The sequence below is a fragment of the Vulpes vulpes genome, chromosome 10, assembly GCF_048418805.1.
Source record: "Vulpes vulpes isolate BD-2025 chromosome 10, VulVul3, whole genome shotgun sequence".
Classification (NCBI taxonomy): Eukaryota; Metazoa; Chordata; class Mammalia; order Carnivora; family Canidae; genus Vulpes; species Vulpes vulpes.
Window position 1 is genome coordinate 77,154,286 of NC_132789.1, and position 25,852 is coordinate 77,180,137.

The 25,852-nt window shown below is 40.1% G+C and overlaps 1 protein-coding gene across 4 annotated transcripts in view; it reads left to right on the plus strand.

Moving 5' to 3' along the window:
- The window catches only part of NR1H4 (nuclear receptor subfamily 1 group H member 4), a 112,008-nt gene that overhangs the window by 55,726 nt on the left and 30,430 nt on the right, over nucleotides 1–25,852 (plus strand). For 2 of the 4 annotated variants that reach the window (XM_026013103.2, XM_026013104.2), the window contains exons 1-2: nucleotides 8,608–8,735; nucleotides 17,151–17,516. In XM_026013103.2, the coding sequence (XP_025868888.1) occupies nucleotides 8,630–8,735; nucleotides 17,151–17,516 (472 nt within the window). In that variant the 5' untranslated portion in view covers nucleotides 8,608–8,629. Of the gene's footprint in view, nucleotides 1–8,607; nucleotides 8,736–17,150; nucleotides 17,517–25,852 lie in introns of those variants that run through there. The other 2 variants (XM_072724680.1, XM_072724679.1) reach the window with 1 other exon arrangement.

The window sequence follows — 25,852 nt, forward strand, 5'->3', positions numbered from 1 at the left end:
GATTCCTGTTCCAGGCTAATTCTGATATTATTATAGCATGTACTAAAGTATGAAATCATGCTTCTTATGGTTTAATATTATACCTATAAAAGGCTGAGGCTACTTAGATTATGGTTTCCTTTCCACTATTCATCTCATGCTGGGGGATATATAGCACAGTGTCATGATTAGTCACTTAAATTGGATTGAGAACAAACTGTTCTCAGTTGTTTTCTGTAGATATGTAACTAGATGAAACCATAAAATGATATATTGCTTCACTTTTTACATTTATGAAAAAACTTTTTATTATAAAGAGTCTCAATTGGGAACATCAGCACAGACTCAACAGCAGCAGTATTTGAGATGGGGCAGGGAAGCCTTCTGCCACTCATAAAAATAATTCCCTTCTGGGAGGCTTGCATACTCCCAGTTTTCCACTCTATGTTAATGCATGGACAGTGGTAGACTATGATAGTGAAATACAAAGCAAGTATTTATAATTCCTCAGAATTCAATGTTTGAAGGCACGTGATCCCTTATTTGGTTATAGACACCTTTGAAAGAGATTAATTAATAGCTGATGCCATTACCTACTAGTCATTAGCATCTTAGTGTGTAATGGTTTTGTGGGTTATTTCCAAAAAGAGGTCATTATTTGTATTACCTATTTGCATATCTACCTGCCCTGTGCAGTATAAGAGCACTTAAGGGCAGTGACCATATTTTATTAACCCAAGTTTGCACTTGATAAATAAGAATCAAGTAATAAATAATAAAAGAGAAGGAGAAAGAGGTTTAGGGGAAAAAAGAGATATTTATCAGCAACTCCAAAAGACACCAAAGGCAGTAGTAATTATTTATGAAATGCCAGTTCTCAAACATACTTGCTGCATCTTATTTCTTCCATTTGGCTTTTTTTCATTCTATGCATGCATTCAAGACCAACAGGCCCTACCTCCATGTCCAGCTACCTAACCATTTGCTTCTGGTCCACCCTTCTATTAGTCCTTAAGATATTCAGTGCGGAGACATCTTCATAATTTTTGTCCACTAATCAGAATTCACAGGATAATTAGAACTGTAAGTGCTTATCACAGACTAAGGAAAATTCCATGGAATTACATGGAAAATTCCATGTAAGATTGTTTTTTTTATCTCATTGTAATTTTATGATTGCAAGCAAGCATGTTAGCTTGAAGGCTGACCTCACCAGCCATGAGGTAAAAAAAAATGTGAGCAGGTAGAGAAAGAGTGGTGGGAGTGCTGTCAAGTTAGAAACATCTGGGAGTGATTGCTTAGGGAAGCCACAGTGACTCATGCTTTTGGTGTTGCTCTTCCTTCAGCTCTCCTTTGCTAGACCACATTTCCCATCTTGTTTTCTAACACTGCCACTTAAGATTTCTGAGAGTATAAGCTGCATGAGCTGCAAGCACAGCTGTTATTCCTGGCTAGAGCAGTGTCCTCAAATCTTCATCTAGTCTTTTCTCCTGGTAGACTAATATCTGGCATGGGCATTGGGACACTTTTTCCTTTTCTGCATTAAGTTCTAGAGCCAGCTCTATGCATTTTTATCACATCTCTTTCCTCCTGGGGCCTTGGTCTCACTCTACTCAACAAACCTGAGCTAAAGGTACACCAAAGGGGTAGATAGATGAAGGCTTACATGTTCATTTCCTTATTCCTCCTCCCCATCTTCATTTGTGTCCTGATGACCCTGATGGATTCTTTGGGCTTCTCACCCTGAGCTTAGGATGCAGGGCACCAAGGAAAACACTATGACCAATGGATGAGTAACTCACAATGCCTAACTCACCACTCCTGATCTTGAGATGTGCCAGAGACTCAGAAGTGTTAACCCATGGGCTCAACTAGCTGGAGAGTGGGATTCTTTTCCAATGGTCCATATAATGAGTAACAGCTATCATGTTCTTACAACAAAGGGAAGTGAAGTTTACGGTATAGCCTATGGATAGCAATCATTTCTTTGACCCAAATATTGAGTACCAACTATATACTGGGCATTGAAATAAAGCAGAGAATAATACAGGCAAGATCCTAGTGGAGGATAGACTCACACACACAAAAATACAAATAAATAAATAGACAAAAAAACATCAGGTAGAGGTAAGGGCTATGAAACAATAAGACAGTGTGTTATAGTAACTGGAAAGATGGGGCTGCTCTAACTGGTGTGTCAGGGAGGGCCGCTGAGGATTTGACAACTGGGCTTGAGACTGAAAGGCAAGAAGTCAAGGAGAACATTCTAGGTGGAGGAATAGGAAATGAAAAAGCTCAAAGTCTGGAATGGACTCAGAAGGGCCTTGTCTTTTTATTTTGATTTATGGCAGTTGAAAGAGTCTAGAGAACTGGCCCTGGACCTTGCATTCCCATTAACCAGCGTGAGTAAAAGATTATTAAACCAAGAATTCTAGAACCACTCTCTAGTTTTAACATTTGGCCTACAAATTGCTACAGTTGTGCCAGAAAGTGGTGACTGGGACTCACTGGTACTCATCTGGCACATGGTATGACTTTCAAGGTGGCCTTGGGTATGGTCCTCCACCCTGTAGGTAACTGCATGGACCATAATGAAATCCCTACATTAGGACATTGAGAAGGTGTTATGACGATTATTCAGCAAATACTGATGAGCACTCAATAATGGGCACCGGAGACAGTGATGACCTTTCAGCATCTTCCACACATGGTTATGGACCCTCACTCTCCGAAGGCTTTGCTTAAGGTGAAGGGGAAGCAACTCCACATGTAGAAATGGTTACCCTGAAGGAGAAGAGCCAGATGCAAGGACTTGTATGCACACAGTTTATGTGAGAGGTGGTCGTGGGTTATGGAAGCAAAAGACTAAGGTCAGGAGAGAGGGAAAGAGGAAAACCAGCATAAGATAAGTTATGAGGGGGCAGCCCCGGTGGCGCAGCGGTTTAGCACTGCCTGAAGCCCAGGGTGTGATCCTGGAGTCCCGGGATCGAGTCCCACATCAGGCTTCCTGCATGGAGCCTGCTTCTCCCTCTGCCTGTGTCTCTGCCTCTCTCTCGCTCTCTCTGAATAAATAAATCTTAAAAAAAAAAAAAAAAAAGATAAGTTATGAGGGTCACTGCTATGGACAGGGGAACTGAACTCCCCCAGGAGTAGCACAGAGAATCGTCTTCTGAGGGACCAGGGACTGGGGCAGTCACTAACAGGTTGAGGGAGAACTTCAGGAGCTCCCTGGCACTTCTGCACTGTGCTTTTATCACTCCTGGTGGAGTCAGGCCACGTGGTCTCTCTCCTGTGGTGTTGGAGAAGTTCTGGGCAGAAAACAAAAGGATGTGTGGCATGCTCCGGAACTGACAAACTGAATACAAGGCGAGTCTGAGCTCACGTGTGATTATTTGCTGTGTCTGTGGCTGAAATGAGGGGTGGGCTGAAGGATGTGACACTGCTACCAGAGAGGGGTCTGCCATACGGTTTAAAAGTGATTTTTTCCTCCAAATCAGTTTAAATATTCAAGGGAAGGCTAAGAATTTGAGGCAGAGGATAGTGCAGATTTGCTCTGTTTCCTAGGCTGGTCCTTGTAGAAAAGGAGAGAAGCCCAGACAGGATGGAATTGTAGAGGTGAGGCTGGAACGACCTTGTGAGGTCCTTTAATTTATTCTGTTGCTACAATGTCCCTGACAAATCCAGATGGAAATCCAGCTCATTGGCAACTCAATCCACATGCAGGCCTTGGCATGGAGGGATGTAGTGACCCAAAAGAGATAAGTCTCTTTTCTTTTGGGACATCCTGCAAGCCAGGAAACATGGTCAAAGATTAATTTAGTGAATTGAGAAAGGCTTCAATCTTATGAGTGAAGAAGGCAGGGTCTTTATGCAATTAGTGTATAATAAAAGGTAATAATGGCAAAGTCCACAGCTTCCCGCAGTTTGGCATGATGAATGGGTTAGGAGATTCAATATAACTGATGTATTCTTCTGGCAAATTGTGCTTTAAGAACTGAAAAAAAAAATTACAGAATTTCAGACTAATAGGAAGTATTCTAACAACAGGACAGAATGAGCCAGAGAAGGTACCATCATAGGCTCCCATATCGATTGTTCTCAGTGCAATGAGTCCTAGTTGTCCTAGCTCAGTGATATTAGGAAAAGTTCCCTGAATGTGAATGGAAATAAGCAATGAAATTGAAAGAAAATAGTCTTTGAGGCAATGGAGATATTCTGAAGTTTAGTTTTGTCCCCTGTAAACAGGGGTAATGATGACACATCACGCTTGTTGGGAGATTTGAAGGGCTGTGTGGGAAAATGTTCTGTAAACCTGGTTTCACACCATGTAATTAATTAATCTGGAGTTTGCAGTGTGGTGTCACTATTTGCTAAAGTGATAAATACCACTCTACTCACTAAGGGAAGGAAGTTCTATTTATCTTAACATTGTTGAATGCAAGGAATCTTCACGGAGGCAACAAAAACCAACAGTATGGAAATAAATGTCTGGATGCCCTAAGGAAGGAGACATGTTCTATCTCATCTTGGTGTGATAGCATTGCTAACAATAGCTGTGGAATCCACGTTTTTATATTTTTGATTATGGTATCAAATAGTCCTTCCAAAGAGCCATTCTGAATGAGCCCAGCAAGTGGCAGGAGGCACATTCCACATAATTCCTTTCCTTTAGCTACTTTTCTTTACGTTGTGCTTCTCTCAGTGATTATGCCTGTTTCCCCTGGGTAGCTTTATTTCTATTAGAAGATATTTACTTTGGAATCTGATTCTTGCTTATGTCTTTTGCTTAAATTAAAATAATTGTTCAGATGTTACAGAATCAGCTAAATGTTTTAAAAAAACAAGTAAAAGTCTTGAGATGCAGTTTTGTGGGATATTTCTGAATTTGACTTCAGGTACCTGCAGTCACCAGATTTATCTCATTGGGTTTTAAGTCAAGTTCTGGTCTGCTGGGTAAATCACAGCTAAATATTTCCAAAAGGTGGAAAGATGCCATTGGCTCAGACAAAACAAGAGCTTTGTATGAGTATGACTTCAATATTATTTCCTACCCACATCTTTCCCACAGATTTATGTAATATCTAAGATTCTTATTAATTCACTATGGCTTTGATTTTTGCTCTCCCAGTAATCTCAGATCTCATAATCCTTGTTAGTGGAGTTAAGAAATGGAAGAAGCTAAAGAAATATCCACAGAGACTTTTCTTATGGCAAAATGGACTACTGCTTCTTTTGATAAGGCATGGATAGTTTGGAAAAGGCATGCAGTGAGATGAAGATTTGTAGAGAAGTGGCCAGTTGCTGGGCAACTCCCTTGCCATTCAGGGCCTCACAGGCCAAGAAACAGATCTCAAGGGCATTCAGAATAACAAAGGTGAAAAAGGGAAAATCAGGTTACAATTCTGTACATCTACAGAGACTTTAAAAATTGTGAGCATGGTAAAAGCTACTATTTCCTTTTTTAAAGATTTATTTATCTATTTATTTGCGAGGGAGAGAGAGAAAACATGAGCAGGGGTAAGGACAGAGGAAGAAGGAGACTCCCTGCTGAGCAGGGAGCTGGATACAGGGCTGGATCCCAGGACCCTGAGATCATGACCTGAGCTGAAGGGAGATGCTTAGACTGAGCCACTTAGGCACCCCAGAGTTACTATTTCTTGAGTGCTTTCTACATGTCAGATACTATGCTTCAGTACATTTTTTATTTTTTAGCAGACTTCCTACATTCAGGTCCATCTCTGTCATTTACTGGTATGTGGTCTTAGACAAATTCCTTAACTTTATGCAAGTGACTTACTATATTTAATCAAGTTCGCAGAAGAATACCTGGCACATCATAAGTGGTCTAAAATTATTTGCCATTGATATTAATTATAACAACACTCCTATGAAGCATATACAGTTATTATTCCCCTTTTACTGGTAAGGAAATGGAGATTTAAAGATGTTTAGTAATCTATTTAAGGTTCCATAGGTAGTATGTAGCATTCAAAATATAATAAGAATAAGCAATTAGAATTGGATGGTTAATGGTCCAAAGAGGACATTCCTCTTCACTGTCTCAGTGGAGAAATTCTTTCCCATGAGATTACATCACTCAAAGTCTATTGGTCACGTCTTTTCTCAAGGATAGTTCTCAAAAAAGCATTGCCAACATTTGCCAACAGGACTTCCTTTTTTTTTTTTTTTTCATGGCTTCATAGCTGATTCTCCCACTTACCATGAATGAAACATCATTCACATTGCTCCCAAGTACCATATGCAATAGGACCCATAGAACTTAACCTGGTGATGAAATATTCTAGATTTATTTTGTCCAAGGTGGTAACCACTATCCACATGTGGCTAGCAAATGCTCAAAATAAAACTAGCATAACTGAGGAATTTATTCTACTTTAATTTAATTCATTTAAATTTCTGTAGCCATGTATGGCTAGTGGCTAGTATTTCTGTGCACAGAACAGCAGGGGAAAAATGTAGTTTTAGAAAAAAAAATAGCACAAAGCAGTTGGACATCACTGAGAGAGAAACAGATCAGTCTTATGAAAGTATTCCAATCAGTCTTATGAAAACATCCTATGTGAATTTCACTCAGCAACAATAGTTTCCTGAATCAGCTCACTTGTCCACTAATTTCCTTGTTAGTATAACAGTTTCTGAGGACAAAAGGTCCATTTGTTTGACTTGAAAAAGTCAGTAGAGAATTCTTTTTTTTTTAAAGATTTATTTATTTATTTTAGAGAGAGAGTGTGTGAGAGTTTGGGGGAGGGGAGGGGTGGAAGGAGAGGGAGAAAGAGAATCTCAAGCAGACTCTATGCTGAGTGCAAAGCCCTACCCAAGCCCTGAGAATTCTTAAAATAGAAAATTCAGAGATAGTTTATCCTGGTGTATATCCTCTAGGGGTAGCTCTCCCATCCAGGCAAGGATAACTCTTGGGCTGTGAGGAGAAGAGAATGAGGTCAGAAGTAGACTAAGGATTGAGAACAGCTTTGCAAATGGTAAATCTTGATTTGGCAATCCAAGTGGAAACATAACCATGAACTATCACTCTTTTCCTTTTTCTTGGCAATGAGGGCAAGTATGGCTTTATGTTTCAACCACGGGGTTTGAGTCAGAAGACCTGGGTTAAAGTCCTAACTTAATCCCTCACTAACTCCATGGCTTTAGACAAATCACTTAGCGTCACTGAGTTGCCTTGTAAGAGTCTATAAAATATGGTAGAAGATAGAGGGCATCATAAATAATACCTCCTCAGAGGATACAAGTAGGATCAAATGATTTCATGCATGTGGAACCACTTTGTAAATGTGTGAAGGCTGTAGAAATGTCTTGGCCATGATTACTGCACTTACATACATTTGCCTTTCAAACTGCTTTCATGTTTATTGTGTTTTTATCTTCACAACAAGTCTATGAAGGAAGTAGGGCAGGAATTATTATCTATGTTTTACCATCTGTGATGTAGACAAATGAGGCCCACAGAAGCTGAGAGACTGGCCTAAGGTTATACAGGGTGTCTGGTTGCATGAAGTGTGAGCTTAACCCTGGGCCTGCTGGATCCTATTCTAAAGTTTTATCTTCCAAAAAGTAACCAACAGTTACAAGCTTGCTATCTATAATCAGCAGGTTCTGCTGCAGAAATTACTCCTACTCAGTAAGCAAGTCATCCTACAACTGGAGTCAAAAGCCAAATAATCATAACATCAGTGTAATTATGATGGGTAGCCACCCACTGTGCTAAGCATTTTATTTATTTATTTATTTATTTTGCTAAGCATTTTATACAAATTATCTCATTTAATGCTCATGAGTTAACTCTATGAGGTTATATGGTTATCAGCCCCATTTTATAGATGAGGTAATGGAGGCAGAAAATGGTTCAGGAATTTGTCCATTTGTCCAAATCTGTAGAGCTAGTGAGTACCAAGGAAGTCCAAAATCAAATCCTGTTAGCAGGATTGATTCCTCCTGAAGACCGTGAGGGAAAGGTCTATTCCTGGCCCTCTCCTTGGCTTCTGAATGACTGCCTCTTCCCTGTGTCTTTTCATAGTGTCTTCTCTGTACGTCTATCTCAGTGTCTACATTTTCCATTTGTATAAGGACACCAGTATTATGGGATGAGGGACCATCCTCATGACCTTATTTTAACTTAATTTCCTCTATAAAATCCCTCTCTACAAATACTGTCACATGCTGATATCTGGGGGTTAGAACTTCAACATACCAATTTGGGGAGGAGTGGACCCAATTCCACTAAACAGTGGAAATAAACCCAGATTAGTTGGCCTTGTGCTGTTAAGCATTAGGCTTTAATGCTTTCTGCCATTACAAAATTGTATTATTCTGTAGCCTTTTGATAGGAACAAATGTCAAGACATAGAGCATGGTACTTGACTCTAAATTCACTTTTAGAGCCACTGAACAGAAGCCTACTCTACATGTTAAATTCTAAAACTGGAAAGTGCTCCCCAAAAATGTTTAGCTGAGAGACTAGTTTCCAGCTTACTAGGCAACTTGGCATGGAGGACTTTTCTCATAAACATTTACAAATATTCTGCTCTGTAATGAAGTTAATCAGTAAACCACACAACCTCTGGCCTCTGTTGCTTCTTACCTGGTCTCATTTTCAGTTGCTGTGAATAAACTAAGAATGGTAATGCAGTTTCAGGGGTTAGAAAATCCAAATCAAAGTTGTCCTTGCCATAGGCACACATCAGAATTTGTCATGGAAATGATGAGCATGAAGCCTGCTAAAGGTAAGACACTGTTCACAGGTGCTCTTGGCCGAACTTTTGCAACTGGGTTGAGGGAGTGGGGGGACTTTTTGTTTGAGATGCTAGCAGCAGATCTCTGTCAAAGATGTCTCAGAACCAGAAGACTGGGTGAGAAGTTGGGGTGGGTGATTTTTGAGGGTTTGAACAGGTGAGGATCTCATTGAGATAAAATGTTAAGTATGTTTTCCCTAAAACTCTTCATTGAATATTATATAAGGTTAGCAAGATTTTTTGAGTTCAACACTAGGAAATTCTAACATTGATGCCTGTAGACGTTTGAAAAAACACTTTGAAGTACACTATGTAGTGCAGTGTTTTAAAAATGGCATGTCTCAGATCCCAGTGGGTCATAAAGTCTATGTATGGCTTATGATCACCTTTAAAAACTAGAATAGAATAGAATAGAATAGAATAGAATAGAATAGAATAGAATAGAATAGAATAGAATAGAATAGGAGTAGAGTAAATAGAAATGTCAGAGTTCACTTCAAGAAGTAAGAATATGTGTTATTTCATGGAAATTCTGTTTCAATTACTTCTACAGATGTTTAAATGTATATGGAGGTCATGATATAAGCTATATATCAAGCTATGTGTTGTGGTGAGAAAAATAAAACGAGATTGAGAAACACTGATTTACCAAACTAGTTTCATAGAAGATTTCTCCCAAATCTGTGGGGAATCAGATGAGTAAAAAGTTCAGCTTTAGGCTCAGGCTATTTCTTTTTTCTGAAGTAAAACATAGATTATAATGAAAACAAAGACCATATAATGTAATATTGTATATTTTAATATTTTTCTCAAAAGATAATCTTACCTTTTAAATTTTCAGCCAAAAGGGTAACTCAAATCATTTTTACAATAATTATAATATTGAACGTATTTTTTTTTCTCATTAAACTTTTGTTTTAATGGGTCTCAAAATTCTGTGACAGATTTTTGGTCAAGTTGTTTCCATTAAAAAGTACTGATTTTAAAAACTAATAACTTAAAACTGCCACACACGCACACACACACACACACACACACACACACACACCAAAACAAAACAAAAAAACCAAATGGTCCACAAAACATTCTCCTTTCCTTCTGAAGGTTTTACAATGCATTGTTATCATTACCCAGTCTTTTATTATTAAACTTAAATGGCCAATTGACACAAACAGTTCTGAGACCGTTCTTCCACCACTGATTAAGACTGGGGTAGCAGGTATTGGGGATAATATTCATTTAGCTTTCTGAGCTTTTTGGGCAGACTTGGTGACTTTGCCAGCTCCGGCTGCCTTCTTGTCCACTGCTTTGATGACACCCGCAGCAACCGTCTGTCTCATGTCACGAACAGCAAAACGGCCCAGAGGAGGATAGTCAGAGAAGCTCTCAACACACATAGGTTTGCCAGGAACCATATCAACAATGGCAGCATCCTCAGATTTCAAGAACTTGGGACCATCTTCCAGCTTCTTTCCAGAATGATGATCTATCTTTTCCTTCAGCTCAGCAAACTTGCAAGCAGTGAGCTGTGTGACAATCCAGCACAGGTGCATATCCAGCACTGATTTGGCCTGGATGGTTCAGGATAATCACCTGAGCTGTAATGCCAGCTGCTTCCATTGGTGGGTCATTTTTGCTGTCACCAGCCACATTGCCACGATGAACATCTTTGACAGATACATTCTTGACATTGAAGCTCACATTGTCCCCAGGAAGAGCCTCACTCAAAGCTTCATGGTGCATTTCAACAGACTTTATTCAGTTGTAACATTGACTGGAGCAAAGGTGACCACCATACCAGGCTTAAGAACACCAGTCTCCACTTGACCCACTGGTACAGTACCAATACCACCAATTTTGTAGACGTCTTGGAGAGGCAGACACAAGGGCTTATCAGTTGGACGAGTTGGTGGCAGAATGCAATCCAGGGCTTCAAGCAGTGTGGTTCCGCTGGCATTCCCATCTTTACGGGTGACTTTCCATCCCTTGAACCAAGGCATGTTAGCACTTGGCTCCAGCATGTTGTCACCATTCCAACCAGAAATTGGCACAAATGCTACTGTGTCGGGGTTGTAGCCAGTTTTCTTAATGTAGGTGCTGACTTCCTTAATGATTTCCTCGTATCTCTTCTGGCTGTAGGGTGGTTCAGTGGAATCCATTTTGTTAACACCAACAATTAGTTGTTTTACACCCAGTGTGTAAGCCAGAAGGGCATGCTCACGGGTCTGCCCATTCTTGGAGATACCTGCTTCAAATTCACCAACACCAGCAGCAACAATCAGGACAGCACAGTCAGCCTGAGATGTGCCTGTAATCATGTTTTTGATAAAGTCTCTGTGTCCTGGGGCATCAATGATGGTCACATAATACTTGCTGGTCTCGAATTTCCACAGGGAGATATCAATGGTGATACCACGTTCATGTTCAGCTTTCAGTTTATCCAAGACCCAGGCATACTTGAAGGAGCCTTTTCCCATCTCAGCAGCCTCCTTCTCAAATTTTTCGATAGTTCTTTTGTCAATCCCACCACATTTGTAGATCAGATGGCCAGTAGTGGTAGGCTTGCCCGAATCTACGTGTACAATGACGACAATGTTGATGTGAGTCTTTTCCTTTCCCATTTTGGTTTAGGTTTAGTGGTGGTTTTCACAACACCTGTGTTCTGGTGGCAAACCCGTTGCAAAAAAGCTTGAACATATTTTTTATCATAGATTTAGTAGCATACTGTTTTATTATTTAAATATAATGTTTGAAAGTGACTAACACTGTATTTAGGAAATTAGTTGGAAGGTGAGAGAAGCAAGTTTTTCCACTATTTGCATTTCACAGACATTTATTAAGCCTACTGTGTCAGGCTTCGTGTACAGTGCCAAGAATGAAAAAAAAGGGGGGGGGGATATAATCTAATATATTCCCCCAAAAGTTCACAGACTAACCACAACAGTATTAAAGAAATTGTATTGAATGTTTATGCTGGGTTTAGCACTATGCAGTTTACATTCTCTGTCTTAGCTTATCTGTAGTACGACCTCTCACCCAGGTACTATATTATTCCACATTATAGAGGAAGGAAGAGAAGCTTAATGTCTTTGTCAAGTTCGTGCATCTAGCAAGTTGCAGGGGAATTAAATCTAGATTTGTCTATGCTGTAGGGTCCTTGTAACCAGTTGTACCACTTCAAGGTTAGCGTGGAAAGCAAGCCTGTAAACAAATCAAATGATTGTACATGCTTCAGTGTGCTACAGTGCAGGTGTGGACAGAGAGTAGGTAAGATTAATCCTTGGGGAGATTAACCAAGGCCTTACAGAGGAGGTGATCCACTGGCAAGCCAGAGAAAGTCACCAACATCACAAAGGCCAGGAATGGCAAGTAGCTTATAAATGAAGCTATATCAACTAGTTAAGTAACCATGGATTGGGAAATAAAGGAAGGCAGAGAAGGCAGTTTTTCCATTCATGAAACATTTACTATGGTCAGCATTGTGCCGGGGGTTAAAAAAAAATTGGATATAATGTGAACCATTACCAGGCTCATCGGAAACAAACTGTGAGATCATGAGAAAGTGCCTTCATTACTACCTGAACCTGGTTCTCCCATCTGGGTACACAGGGATTCTGATCACAGACTCCTTGGAGCTGTACTCTCTAGTATGGTAGTCACTAGCCACATGTGGCTGCATAGTTTTTAATTTTAATTATTTAAAATTGCATAAAACTTAAGACTCAGTTTCTCAAGATCACTAGCCACATATCAGATGTTCTTACATGGTTGGTGGCTACCATATTGGCTACATAGAACATTTCCATCACCTCGGGAAGTTCCCTTAGCTGGCACCCTTTTACAGAAACTACTGCATGCTAGAGACTCTCCACTGAGAAGCATTTTGCTTTCCTTTGCAGGAGGTTTCAGACTCCCCAGGTGTCCATTCATGTGTTCCCTTTTATTTTTTTTAATTTATTTTTTTATTTTTATTTATTTATGATAGAGAGAGAGAGAGAGGCAGAGACACAGGCAGAGGAGAGGGAGAAGCAGGCTCCATGCCGGGAGCCCGACACGGGACTCGATCCCGGGACTCCAGGATCGCGCCCTGGGCCAAAGGCAGGCGTGAAACCGCTAAGCCACCCAGGGATCCCCTGTGTTCCCTTTTAAAAGCTCTTCCAATGGGTGCTTGGATGGCTCATTGGTTAAAAGTCTGACTCTTGGTTTCTGCTCAGGTCACGATATCAGGACCATGTGACTGAGCCCTGTGTTGGGCTTTGCACTCAGCTGGGAGTCAGCTTGAGACTCTCTCTCTCTCTCTCTCTCTCTCATCCCCCTCTCTTCCTGTGCTCCTCCTCCACTCACACATGCTCACACACTCTCTCTAAAATAAATAAATAAATCTTAAAAAGAAAAAAAAGCTCTTCCTAAACTCTCAGGGAACATTCCCTATAATAAGGGAATTTAAATTCCCTTATCCTTGATAGACTGGTTCCAGAAAAACACTGATAAATTGAAATTTATATATATATATATATATATGCCAATATATGTATATATTGGCTTTAAATTGTATTAAAGTAGAAATAAACTTACCTTTTAATTTTTTTTAGAAAGATTTTATTTATTTATTTGCAAGAGAGAGAATGCATGGAGAGGCAAAGGGAGAAGCAGACTCCTTGCTGCATGGGGACCCCCATGTGGGGCTCGATCCCAGGACCCTGGGATCATGATCTGAGCCGTAGGTACATGCTTAACCGACTGAGCCACCCAGGTACCCAAATTTACCTTTTTTAGAAAGCATACTTTAAAGATGACTTACCAAAAATAAAAAAACAAAGTTGACTTACCTCCGCCCCTTCCACATCTGATGCTCTATCAAAAGGTTCTGTTATTTGTTTGCTTGTTTTTGTCCCAGCCCTTGACATCTCTACAGGTGCAAGCACGCACATGGACACACACACACGCGTGTGTGTGCATAAGGACCGGGGCCTTTTGTATCTCTATTCTATCTGTCCTGTTCACTATCGAATCCTCAGAGTCTAGCACAGTGTCTGGTAAAGAGCAAGTGTTCACTATATATTCATAAATGAAAGAATCATCCGGTAACTTATGTTATCAAAACAGACTAAGTGTCAATAATTAAGCATTAACTATCAGTTAACTATTAAAATCAGGATTTTGCGAGGTTCTTTAAGAAACAAACATGCCTTATTATGGCATTCAACTTCTCAAGAAGAGAGAACTTCTCAACTATTTTATACTCACAACTACCTTAGAAGGTAGCAAGCCTGGGGTGTTAATAGTTCCCACTTTTAGAGAAGAAATTAAAACAGAAACATGTTAGGCAGTTGTTCAAAGTCTCACAGTCAGTTCATGATGGAAGTTGTTCTGATCCTCTGTTTTGGGTGGTGTTGACCATGCTGGGTTTTTAAAAAAATATTATTATAAGTTGCCCCATACTGTGGAGATTTGGCAGGGACACTGAAATACTAGAGGTAGATGTGCTTTGAGGATAGAAGCATCATTTAATAACATGTGCTGTTCTCATATTCTTACCATGTTTTATTGTCTTCACATAATATCAATGTCTTTGCGAAAGCTTTCCATTTTGATTGAAATAATTCCAAAGACCGACACGCTCTTGTGACCATGATCGGACTGCAGTTGGGACTGCCTTGTGTCTTATTGATAACAGGAAGTCTAGTTTTATTGAAACAATGCTTTGAGGTCTTGGAATTGTCACTTGAGGAGAAAAAAATTACACATTTCCCTGGATTTTGTAAAACTCCAGATTCTTTCATTAATTGTTTGGCCTTAGGCAAGTTGCTTCACTTTGCTGGATCTGTAGGCAGAGAGATTCTGGGGCTGGGGGTGGGAACAGGTCATTGACAGGGAGGCTAAAAATCTAGCAAGAAGAGTAAGTAAAACAAATGTTTTTAATGCTTTTCCATTCTTTTCAAGCCTATTCACTCCACAAATTTTAGTCATATTTGGTTATGAAATAGATCAGGATTTTACTTATGTTTTATCTCTTCTTTTTGCTGTAATAATATCATATTTTCATATTCTTCCATTTTGTGTTTATAAGACAAAGGGCTGTTGCCAGAACTTTTTGTCTGTCAGATATACCGACTCAACACTGGTTTTATATGGAGAAGTCAGGCATGAAAGATAGGAGGTTAATTTTTGCCCAGATGGTGTATACTTTGTGGTTCAACAATCTTTTTCTGAATCAAGGCAGAAAGCATTCTTTTCAACAAACTTTTGATAGGCATATATTCCACTTCATCCTTGTGGAAGAGCCTGGAATTCTCATCCCATAGACAATTAGTCTTGTACTTATGGAGATTTCAGATACAAAGAACAACAATAAGAGCACCCAGCATGATGTCTTTTCTTTCCAGGTGAACAAAGGGAAGCCCAGGCAGGGTAGGTAAGTACCATGTAACTAGATTCATGATGCCCAGGGACCTAAAGTCCTAAAGTCAGGGGAAACTTCCTAAGAGAAGCTATACTCAAAAAGGAAATTTGGAGATAGGTAAGTGGAGAAGAGTGAGATGAAGTTCTGTGAATGAATGGCTGTGCTGCAGAAGGTTCTAGCTCAGGAAGCAGCTGGGGACAGGGAAGGGAGGTCCTATGTCTGGAGGCAGCAATGCACATTCAAGGATTAGAGAAGTCAAACATGAGAAATGGCCGGAAAAGAAAAGGTAGGATCATGGAGAGTCTTGTACACCTGGTTGCGGCTTACCTGCAAGCAGAGGCATGGAAGTACAGGGGGAGGAAGAGAAAACCATTCATCATCATGCTTTAAGGTATCACACATCTGAAATTGTCCTAGAGGAGTGGTTCAGCACGTGGCTTTGATGTCCGACTATCACATCTCAGCTATTTAGGTAGGTAAGAGGAAAGTTGCCTAAATTCTCTGTGCCTCAGGCTACCCATTTGTAAGTGAGGATGACCATGTTACCCATCTCATAGGATTTTGTGAGAAAGTTGAAACTAGTCAAGTGCCTGGCGCTAGGATGGCATCTCTGAGACTTTTCTGATAGTAGTAGTAGCAATAATACCAACCCCAACCACCACCAGGTCTGGGGCACTGCAAAGAGTAGTAGTATCTATGCGTGTAGTATCTGTGTGTGTAGATACATAGATCCACAGTCCCTAACTGACAATTCTAAATTCCAAAAGCTCTAAAACCTGAACGTTTTATCCAAAGTTTGACGCAAACTTCTCTGGCGGCAAAAGCTGACCTGAATGGATTTGAGGATACTGATGACCTTTATTTATTCCACTTTGTATGAATATCTGGACCTCTCACCGTGGGAAAGGCTGCTGCGTTGTATTCAGAGCTCTGTCCTGGGCCATGCTGGGAGAAACAGCACTGTATGCTCTCCTAAAACACACACAATTCTGAATCCCAAAGCACATGTGACCCCAAGGGTTTTAGATGAGGGACTGTGAATCTGTATTACCTCGTTCAATCCTCAGCATATCCCTCACTATAGATATTTTCATCCCAAGCTGGCTGCCTTGAAAAACAGGTTCATCAGTAGTTTCAGTCATGTGCCTGAAGTCCCACTGTTCATTAGAGGTGGACTTGGAATGTCAGTCTGGGATTGCCTGACTATGCTTGAAGAATCAGACACATTTGTGTACTATCCTATATCTTATTTATGTTTATTAAATTTTTTAGTATTTTGCATAGTTTAAATATTTCTATTTTCGAAACAGCCATGGTTTGTGTCTCTTGGAAATAGAAGCATTTTCATAACCTTATAGTTTTCCAATACCTATAGGTTTTATAGATAAAAGACTCATTTTGTAATAATAGCAGTAGGAATAATAATTATTATCACTATTTTATTTTATTATTTTAAAAAAGATTTTATTCATTTATTCATGAGAGACACAGAGAGAGAGGCAGAGACATAGGCAGAGGGAGAAGCAGGCTCCATGCAGGGAGCCTGATGTGAGACTCAATCCTGGGTTTCCAGGATCATGCCCTGGGCTGAAGGCAGGTGCTAAACCGCTGAGCCACCCCAGCTAAGCTTATCAAGCATTTTTAATCTTTACTCATTTGAGGATGAATATGGTTATATTTTATATTGCAATTTAATTTTAATTTAGTTGTTGATAGTTGTTGATTAGTTTAAATTCAGTTTTTGTACATTTATAAAACACTTTGTATTTCTAAAAACTGTCCATTCATATCCTTTATCCTTTTCTCCATGGGGTTGTTGAATTTTTCTTATTGGTTTGCCAGTGCTTTTTACCTATTAACAATGAGTCTTTGATCTGTCTTTTATGTTGCAGATAGTTTTCTGAGTCTGTATTCGTCATTAAATCCTTTCACAGTGTTTTTTTTTTTAATATAGTTAAATTTTGGTCTTAGACATTAATTCTAATTTTGTTACTCTTGCTCAGGTGTCCTAACAGAACAAGCAGCAGGACCTCGGGGACAGAATCTAGACGTGGAACCATACTCCCAATACAACAATGTTCAATTTCCGCAAGTTCAACCACAGATTTCGTCATCATCCTATTATTCCAACCTGGGTTTCTACCCCCAGCATCCTGAGGAGTGGTATTCTCCTGGGATATATGAACTCAGGCGGATGCCAGCTGAGACTGTCTACCAGGGAGAGATTGAGGTAGCAGAGATCCCTGTAACAAAAAAGGCCCGAATGGGTGCATCAGCAGGGAGAATAAAAGGAGATGAATTATGTGTTGTTTGTGGAGATAGAGCATCTGGATACCATTATAATGCACTGACCTGTGAGGGGTGCAAAGGTAAGCATCTCTAGTTGGCCATTTTCTCCTTGAGGTTTTACTCTATTGGTTGTTGAAATCCTTTAGACTAGATTCTTCCCTTTTACCAGGTAACTTCCCATTTTCTCTTCCTCCACTCTGAGCTGTTATACATCTTCAGGAAAAGTCTTTTAGTGCATTTAGCTTACGTATAAATGAATATAAGTGAACTATTTCCTGTTTACAACCCCACACATGGTTAAAAGAAATATATGGATTGTGGTGGTGGCGGGGGGGTTGTTTTTTGGTTTTGTTTTCGAGAGAGAGAGAGAGAGAGCTCAAGTGAAGGGCAGAGAGAGAGGGAGAAAGAGAGAGAACCTAAGTAAGTGCCATGCTCAGCACAGAGCCTGACATGGGGCTCAATCCCCCCACCCCAAGATCACAACCCGAGCTGAAATCAAGAATTGGGTACCCAACCATATGAGGCACCCAGGCACCCTGTTATTTTTTAAAAGAAAGAGAAACTGTTGAACTCATCTCTTTTAAAACTGAGATCAAGGAGAATAAGACTTTATTATGCAAGGTATTTATTACACCTAAATGGTAAACTTGTTAGTTCTAATACTTCATTTCCACTGTATAGATGAAGAAAGTGTAGCACAGGTGGTTGGTGAACTTACTCAAGGCTTCCATGGATTAGAGCAGGGAAGCTTCAAATCTATAGCTTATGGATCTAACTCTAGAGCCTCTGGTGTCAACCACTAGGCTACCATGTCTTTTAATCCTTGCCTACTGAGTGATCATTCTACTCTTGGAGCTATTTGCTCAAGACTACTATTGACTAAATCAACGGCCAAAGTGTTGTATTGTTTGGATCAAGGAATAAGCCCCTAAAGTCCATAATGTAGGCCAGTTCACCTCCTTATAGGTGGATACTTGGTGAAACCTGGTCCTCCTGGGAAGAATCTGGGGCGTCCAGGGTGACTGGGGTAAAACCAGTGTGCCGAGGACAACCCCAGAAAGCACTGACTTTAACAGCAGGCAGGGGAAGAATAGCCCCTAAAGGATATAGAAGGAAGCCAGAGATGGGAGGGCACCAGGAAAGCACAGGGTCATAGGACACAAGGATCCAGAAATGTGGTCAAGAGACAACCCCATCCTTGGGCGGGGGTTGGGGGGCTGGGGCAGGTTAGGAAGGAAAAGCTGGATCTGGATAAAGATAGTTTTTAAGAGCAGAAAAAGGCAGAACTCTTTGATTCTGATTTGGGACTTTGCCCCCAGGGTGGGAGCAAAAGGACCAGAGGGCGGGGAAGAGATGAGATGGAGTCAGGAAGGGCCTGTGTCCTACATCAGGGGTTGGCAATGTTTTGTGTGTGTGTGTGTGTGTGTGTGTGTGTGTGTTGGTTTTTTTGTTTTGTTTTTTGTTTTGTTTTTTTCTGTAAAAAGAGAGTAAATATTTTAGGCTTTGCACCATAGTCGTCTCTGTTGCAATTACTCAACTCTGCAAACACACCCACCTAAAGAAGAGGCAGGCAGCCTAGGTGGCTCAGCGGTTTAGCACCACCTTCAGCCCAGGGCTTGATCCTGGAGACCTGGGATCGAGTCCCATGTCGGGCTTCCTGCATGGAGCCTGCTTCTCCTGCCTGTGTCTCTGCCTCTCTCTCTGTGTCTGTCATGAATAAATGAATAAAATCCTTTAAAAAAAAAAGAAGAAGAAGAAGAAGAGGCATAGCTTTGGTTTTATTTAACCTACAAAAATAGGCAAGGAAATTTAAAAACAAAACAAAAAACCCCCAACCAGGCAGTAGGCTGAATTTGGCCCATAGGCCTATAGCTATAGTTTGATGACTGATTTTCTAGTCCAATGACTGGAGGGTGAGTGTGAGAACTAGCTGGAAACTGTGTAGTAAGAGACTACAGCACTCGGCATGGATACCAGAAATGTAAACTCATTTTGTATACCTGGATTGAATTCAATTTCAAGCCCTAGTGGAAACTATATTTTTTCTTCAATTCAGGATTAATTTACTCACTCCTGCTCCTGTGCTGCCCTGAGCCTGGGCAACACCAGGTGCCTCTCCAGGCTGTCTCCAGGAAGGTGCACAAGGATTTTTCTGTTCTAGGATTCCCGAATGACGTGGGGTTTTTATCATCTTTCAACACACACATCCTAGGATCAGTCCCGGCACAAAGGTGTGAGGGATTGGAGCTCAGGGCCTTCTTATGCACTTCACATGTCTTGGCTCTCTTCACTTCCTCTTTATTGTCCTACCTTTCCCAACTCAGGGGAAATTTAGTCTCTGAGATCTTGAGGCTTAGGCTTTGGTGACAAAAAGCCAATAACAAGCTCCTTTGTCCATTGTATATATTCTTTTGAGGAAACAAATGAATACTATCCTGGCTTTGTGACTAGGGAGGAGGTTACAGCACAGGGTACAGTACAAAGGAAAGGACCAGAGTACCCCACACCAGGAAGGCCTAACAGCTCGGCCACCTTGGTCCCCGACTCCACACCCCTTCAGTATCTGTGCTCACCAGATACAAAATTAATCTTATTCCATATCTTTCTATCAAAGGAAGTGTGTGGACTTGGGAGTTTCACAGGCATGCATTGAATCTAGACCATAAGCCTTGGCTGAATAAGCATGGTCCTTAATAATATCAGTCAGAGTTCAGTGAAATAAAACAGAAACCAAAATTTCAAGCAGTAGGAATTAATATGGGAGAAGTTGGAAAGGCAGAGGAGCAGGTTCTGTGCCAGGTCTCCGAGAGGATGCTCAGTGTCATACTGCGAAACTGGCCTGTCAGGGAAGTTGCTATGGTCAAGGAAATGGGGAAATGGGAAGCTAATTCGGAAATGTTGGCTCCAGAAAGACCACCATAGCTGCCATCTAGGCATCTGGAAGCTGCCTCTTCCAGAGCTACGGCTTGCCGGGAAAATCTGTACACATACGTGATAAATGCCCTACGTCTTGCCTTTCAACGCCCTCGAAGCTAGCAACTGGAAGCCAAGATGCTGCCCCAGCACAATTCCACAATCCTGCTTGCCAGCAGAGACGACAGTCTTGCAAGGGCATCTGTCCGACATAGCTTACATCATCTCCATAGTCTTAGTTGCAAGGGAGTCTGAGAAAGATCGTGTTCAATTCTGCTGCCTTTACGGTAGAGAGTGCACACTGGAGTCGAAACAGGAGCTGTGGACATCCAGCCAGCCAATCCTCAGCTTATAGATGTTGCTTCTCTGAGCCTCCAAGCTGCAAACAAAGGGTAATATCTGTTCCACAAGGTCTTTGTAGAATTAATATTATGTGTAAAGATCCTGGCAGCTCTCTTGCCTTCGGCTTCCCTGGAGATCTGTCAGTGATGCTTGTGATGCTTACACACACACACACACACACACACACACACACACACCTACACACACCTGAGAAAATGCTTAAAAGCTTAAACACAAAACAAAGACCATAGTTAAACATTCTGATTTCATTGGTCTCATATCTGTTTCTATTAGAAATATTTTAACCTTAATAACAAAGGCTTTATTGTCAACATTTATGGCATCCACGAGAGAAATTTCAATACGTTTTTAAAAGTAATAATTGTAAGAGCATAAGCATAGCACAGTGACAATGCCCACCATTTGCTCAGCACTAGATTAAATCAAGAGCTTTCTCCCCCCCGCCCCGCCCCCCGTGATCAGCAGGGCTTATGAAATTTTGCTAATGTTTGGATGAATTTTGATTCACACTTGAAGTGTCAGCTGAACAAAGCTGATCTGCATCTGACTGGAAATTTCAAACGGCTACATTTCCAAATAGGTCAACGTCAGTCACATCCATCTCTAGGCTGGGAGAGTCTTCACTTATCAGCTAGAGAAAGGTAGAATTCGTAAAAGAAGTTTTGTGAGTAAATGGGTGACCTGTTGTCCTTTTGAACATATTCTTAGTCCTGACATTCTAGAAAAGACTCCATAGTTATTGCAACTGTTCTCGTGTGTAAAATAGATGTGGAGTGTTTCCAATGGGTCAGGGCTGAGGTAGGTGCCCTGACTCACACATGAACTTCCTGAAATCCGATTTGATTTTGAGGTCTGATTTTATAAAATCTGATAATGATCCTACTGATCTCTGTGGGTCAAATTATTTTAGAGTGGGATGCAAGGGGGTAGGGCTTAAACTATGTCACTGCATTGGAAGTAGTTTTTTTTTTTTTTAAGATTTTATCCATTTATTCACGAGAGATACACAGAGAGAGAGGTAGAGACAGAGGCGGAGAGAGAAGCAGGCTCTATGCAGAGAGCCTGGTGCAGGACTCGATCCTAGGACCTGGGGATCATGACCTGAGCCAAAGGCAGACACTCAACTGCTGAGCCACCCAGGCGCTCCCTGGACACCTTTTGTGATAAGTGTTATAAAATTCACAGGAGGAATCAGATTCTGACAGCAGACAACCCAGATTTCAACATCCCCTTCCCCCACTGCTGATTTTCTTCCCAGCTGTTCCAAGTTAACTCAGTGTGTCTGGGCTTCAGACTTTTCTCCTAGTAAATGAGGATAATTAATAAAGATGAGGAGAAGGAGGAGATGAGGAGAAGGAGTTTGAGGCTGAGATGAGGATAATGGTGATGCAGCTGGGAGATAAGATATATCAAATAATTATTATGTGCAAGCTTTATCTGGGGTTTTACCTGAATTAGTTTGTTTAATCTTCAGGACCACTCTTTGAAGTAGGTACCTAGGGGTCAGTGGGAGAATTAAACAAGATCGTATGTATAAACCAATTAACATATGACTTGCCTATGGTGAACCCTCAATAAATGTCCATTATTATTACTATTATCATTGAATTGTGAAGAAAAAAAATGAGAGATTGTTTTTGAAATGTCCTGTTCTATACCTGGCACACTTAAATGCTCAGTAATCATTAGTAATTGCTGCTTTGTTGGTGAATTCTCATTATTTTATTTTTGTAACCCTTCTGCTCATCTAGTCTCCCAAACTTTGATCATACACGGTCTTCAAAACTATCTCTCTTCCTATTAACTAATTAAGTAAGCTTCTAGCCCCTGAGAGTTTGAATTCATTAATTCAGTTCTTTATTCAGCAACTATTATTAAGTACCAACCATATGCCAGGCATTATTCTAAGCATGGGAGATGCAGCAGTGAACAAAACAGACAAAATTCCAGCTCTCTTACTCACCATTGTAAAGTAAAGCAGGGAAAGTTTGTAGAACTGAGCTAAAATAGGCAAAAAGAAAAAACAGTGAGACAAAAAAGTTAAAAATTAAAAAATGTAAAAATAATGAAATAGTATCAAAAAGAACATACAGAAAAATCAAGTAATGAAAGGATGATTTCCAGTGTAAAAATTGAAATTTCACATAAATATATAGCAATGATGCAAGACACACCTAAGACATAAAATTATATTTAAACAAGAAAAGGTATTTGAACTAAATATATAAGCAATATGTAAATATGAAAGTAATGACTGAAAAAAACCCCTCCAGTTTGCCTAAGCCTCCAGCTCCTGGGAATTTGCCTATTTGGGAGTCTGAAAATGAGTGGGAAATATCAGAGGGGGAGACAGAACATGAGAGACTCCTAACTCTGGGAAATGAACAAGGAGTAGTGGAATGGGAGGTGGGCAGGGGGATGGAGGGACTGGGTGATGAGCACTGAGGGGGGCACTTGACGGGATGAGCCCTGGGCGATATGCTGTATGTTGGCAAGTCGAACTCCAATAAAAAAAAAAAAAAAAAAAAAAAAAAAAAAGACATGCAAAATCAAGCTCACACAGAGCATTATTACCCCTCCCCTCATTTTCCCAATCTAAAAGTATTGACCCCCACCTCCATCGTATTTGAGATGATCCAGTATAACCCTTTCAATAAGCAGTTGAAAACAAAAACTCTATGCAAGATTTATCTTTTCTTAGAGATGGACAGCTTTAGCTTTTGTTTTATCAAGTGAACATAGAAAAATGGCTACCCTCTTGGGATGGGAAAGAAAAGCACCCCCCCCCAATAAAAGGAAGGAGGAGGGAAGAAAAGAAGAAAAGGAAAAAAACACACCAAAAAACAATAGGAGAAAGAACAAAGCATGCATGAATTACTCAAGAAATTATCCTTTCATATTAACATTGCCGAAATTATTGAAAAAATACACATTAATGGACTCAAACATTTGAGGAAGGTCATGACTCTGTGTTATGGGCTGGGCAGTTCCCACCATCGACTGTTTATTTCATTAATCCTTATAATGGCTCCAGGAGATGGTATTGTCATCTCATTTTTGCAAATAAAGATACCAACACTCAGAAACTTGTCCAGGTCTCACAGCTGTGAAAGAATGGAGTAGAATTGGTAGTCAGATCCTCAGGATTCCTGAGCTATACTTTTTCTCTCTGTTGTCTTTCCTTGTAACCTGCTGTCAATGACTTTCCAAAGATAGCACTTTCCAAAAGCATATGCAAGGAAAATGAATGTTTTAAAAGTTGGTTTTGCATTTAGGGAAAAAAACCCACATGAATGAAGAGAAAAACAAACACGATCTAGGTGATGGTGAATCCAAAACCATTGGTTGTTTGACAGAATGGTCTCTTGGTGTTCTCCACCAATATGCTTTCTTTCTTTTTCTTTCTTTTTTTTTTTTTTGGACCAACATGCTTTCTAAAAGCAGTCACAACTCTAAATTATTGAACAACACTCACTTGTATGTAAAGAGACTATCTTCTTAATAAGAAAGTAGGGTTGTCAGCCCCTTTCACACATAGAAATGACAACCACTAGTCATATCACTTTTAAAAATAAAGAATGAAGCATCTAAATATTTTCATTTCTAATTGTGATACACATGAGGATTAAAATATATAATTTCAGAATTGCCTTTGTGGGAGCTTACCTTGCAATGCCTTATACTTTGACCCTGTACCTTCTATTAATAAGTGAAGGTGAGAAAATAGGAATAGACTGAGTTGCCTCCCAGGCAAACTCCCACAAAGGCAATTCTCATATGACTTCAGAAAGGAGAGTGGTTTCATTTAGTGGCCTCTGAGATTTCCTGTTCGCCCCTGTAAGGCTACTGTTTGTGTTTATACAGCCTGCTTTTAGCAATCTGGAGGAAGGACAAGATGTGTGGTTGGATAGAATGTTAGGGTCTTTATCTTCCAGGCATGGGGACTCCCCATTCTCCCTGGAGGTCCACCTCCCACTCTGGTTTATATTCCTTGCTTGAGATAGCATGCAAATACTACTGCAATCCATGATTTAGATGGAGGGCAAACTTTTTGTTAAGGGCCAGATAAGATAGTTAATATTTTAGGCTTCATAGGTATTAAGGTCTCTGTCACAACTATTTGACTGTCACTGTAGTGTGAAAGCAGGCATGCATGTGAATGAACTTGGCGATGTTCTAGTAAAACTTTATCTATGGACACTAAAATTTGAATGTCCTATATAACTTTCACATACCACAAAATAATTTTCTTTTTGACTTTTTTTTCACTCACTAAAAATGTAAAAGTCATACAGAAATAGGCAGGGGGTGGAATTTGTCCTGGATGCTGTAGTTTGCAAACTCCTGGCTTAGCACCATGCTCCCTCTGAGAGTTTGTAGGCCATCAGCATCTTGTATCTGAACTTGGAGTTTCCTCCATTGCTCCTAATCCTGCATTCTTCTGCAACTATCTTGGGCAAGTTTTTTTTTTTTTTTAATAAATTTACTTTGTTTCCTGGTTTTCAGAGATTCATCAACATTTTTGTTACACTGAGGGAGTTGTATTCTAACTCCTAGAGACTATGCAGTTTCCATGAACATTTATTTTGTGGTATTTTTGACAGAAGGGGGTAGAAAAGTTTGACTTCTAAAGGTAGAAAGGGTATAGCTCTTTGACTACTAAGGGTATAGCCCTTAAAGGGTATAGCCCTTGACTACTGTTTGTAGATTTGTCTACTTTTTTAAAGGATGTTAGGCAGCTTCCTAAAATTATTCAAAGTCAGTCCTTTTTATTTTTATTTTTATTTTATTTTATTTTATTTTATTTTATTTTATTTTATTTTATTTTATGTCAGTCCTTTTAAAATGTATTTAAGAAAAAAATCAATAGGGATTGTAGTTGGTAAAAGCAAGTGTTGGAAAAGTCAGGTTAAATTTGTTTGACTATCTGTGGCTTTCCAATAGATTAAAGTAAAAATTCAAAATTAATTATTAGCAGGTATTAAATAGTCAATCATAATTTTCATCACAAGAAATAACTGGTGTGGGTGAGGATGTGGAGAAAACAGAACCCTCTTGCAGTATTGGTGGGAATGCAGAGTAGGGCAGCCACTGGTGGGAATGTAAAGTAGGGCAGTAGGGTAGGAAAACAGCATGAAAT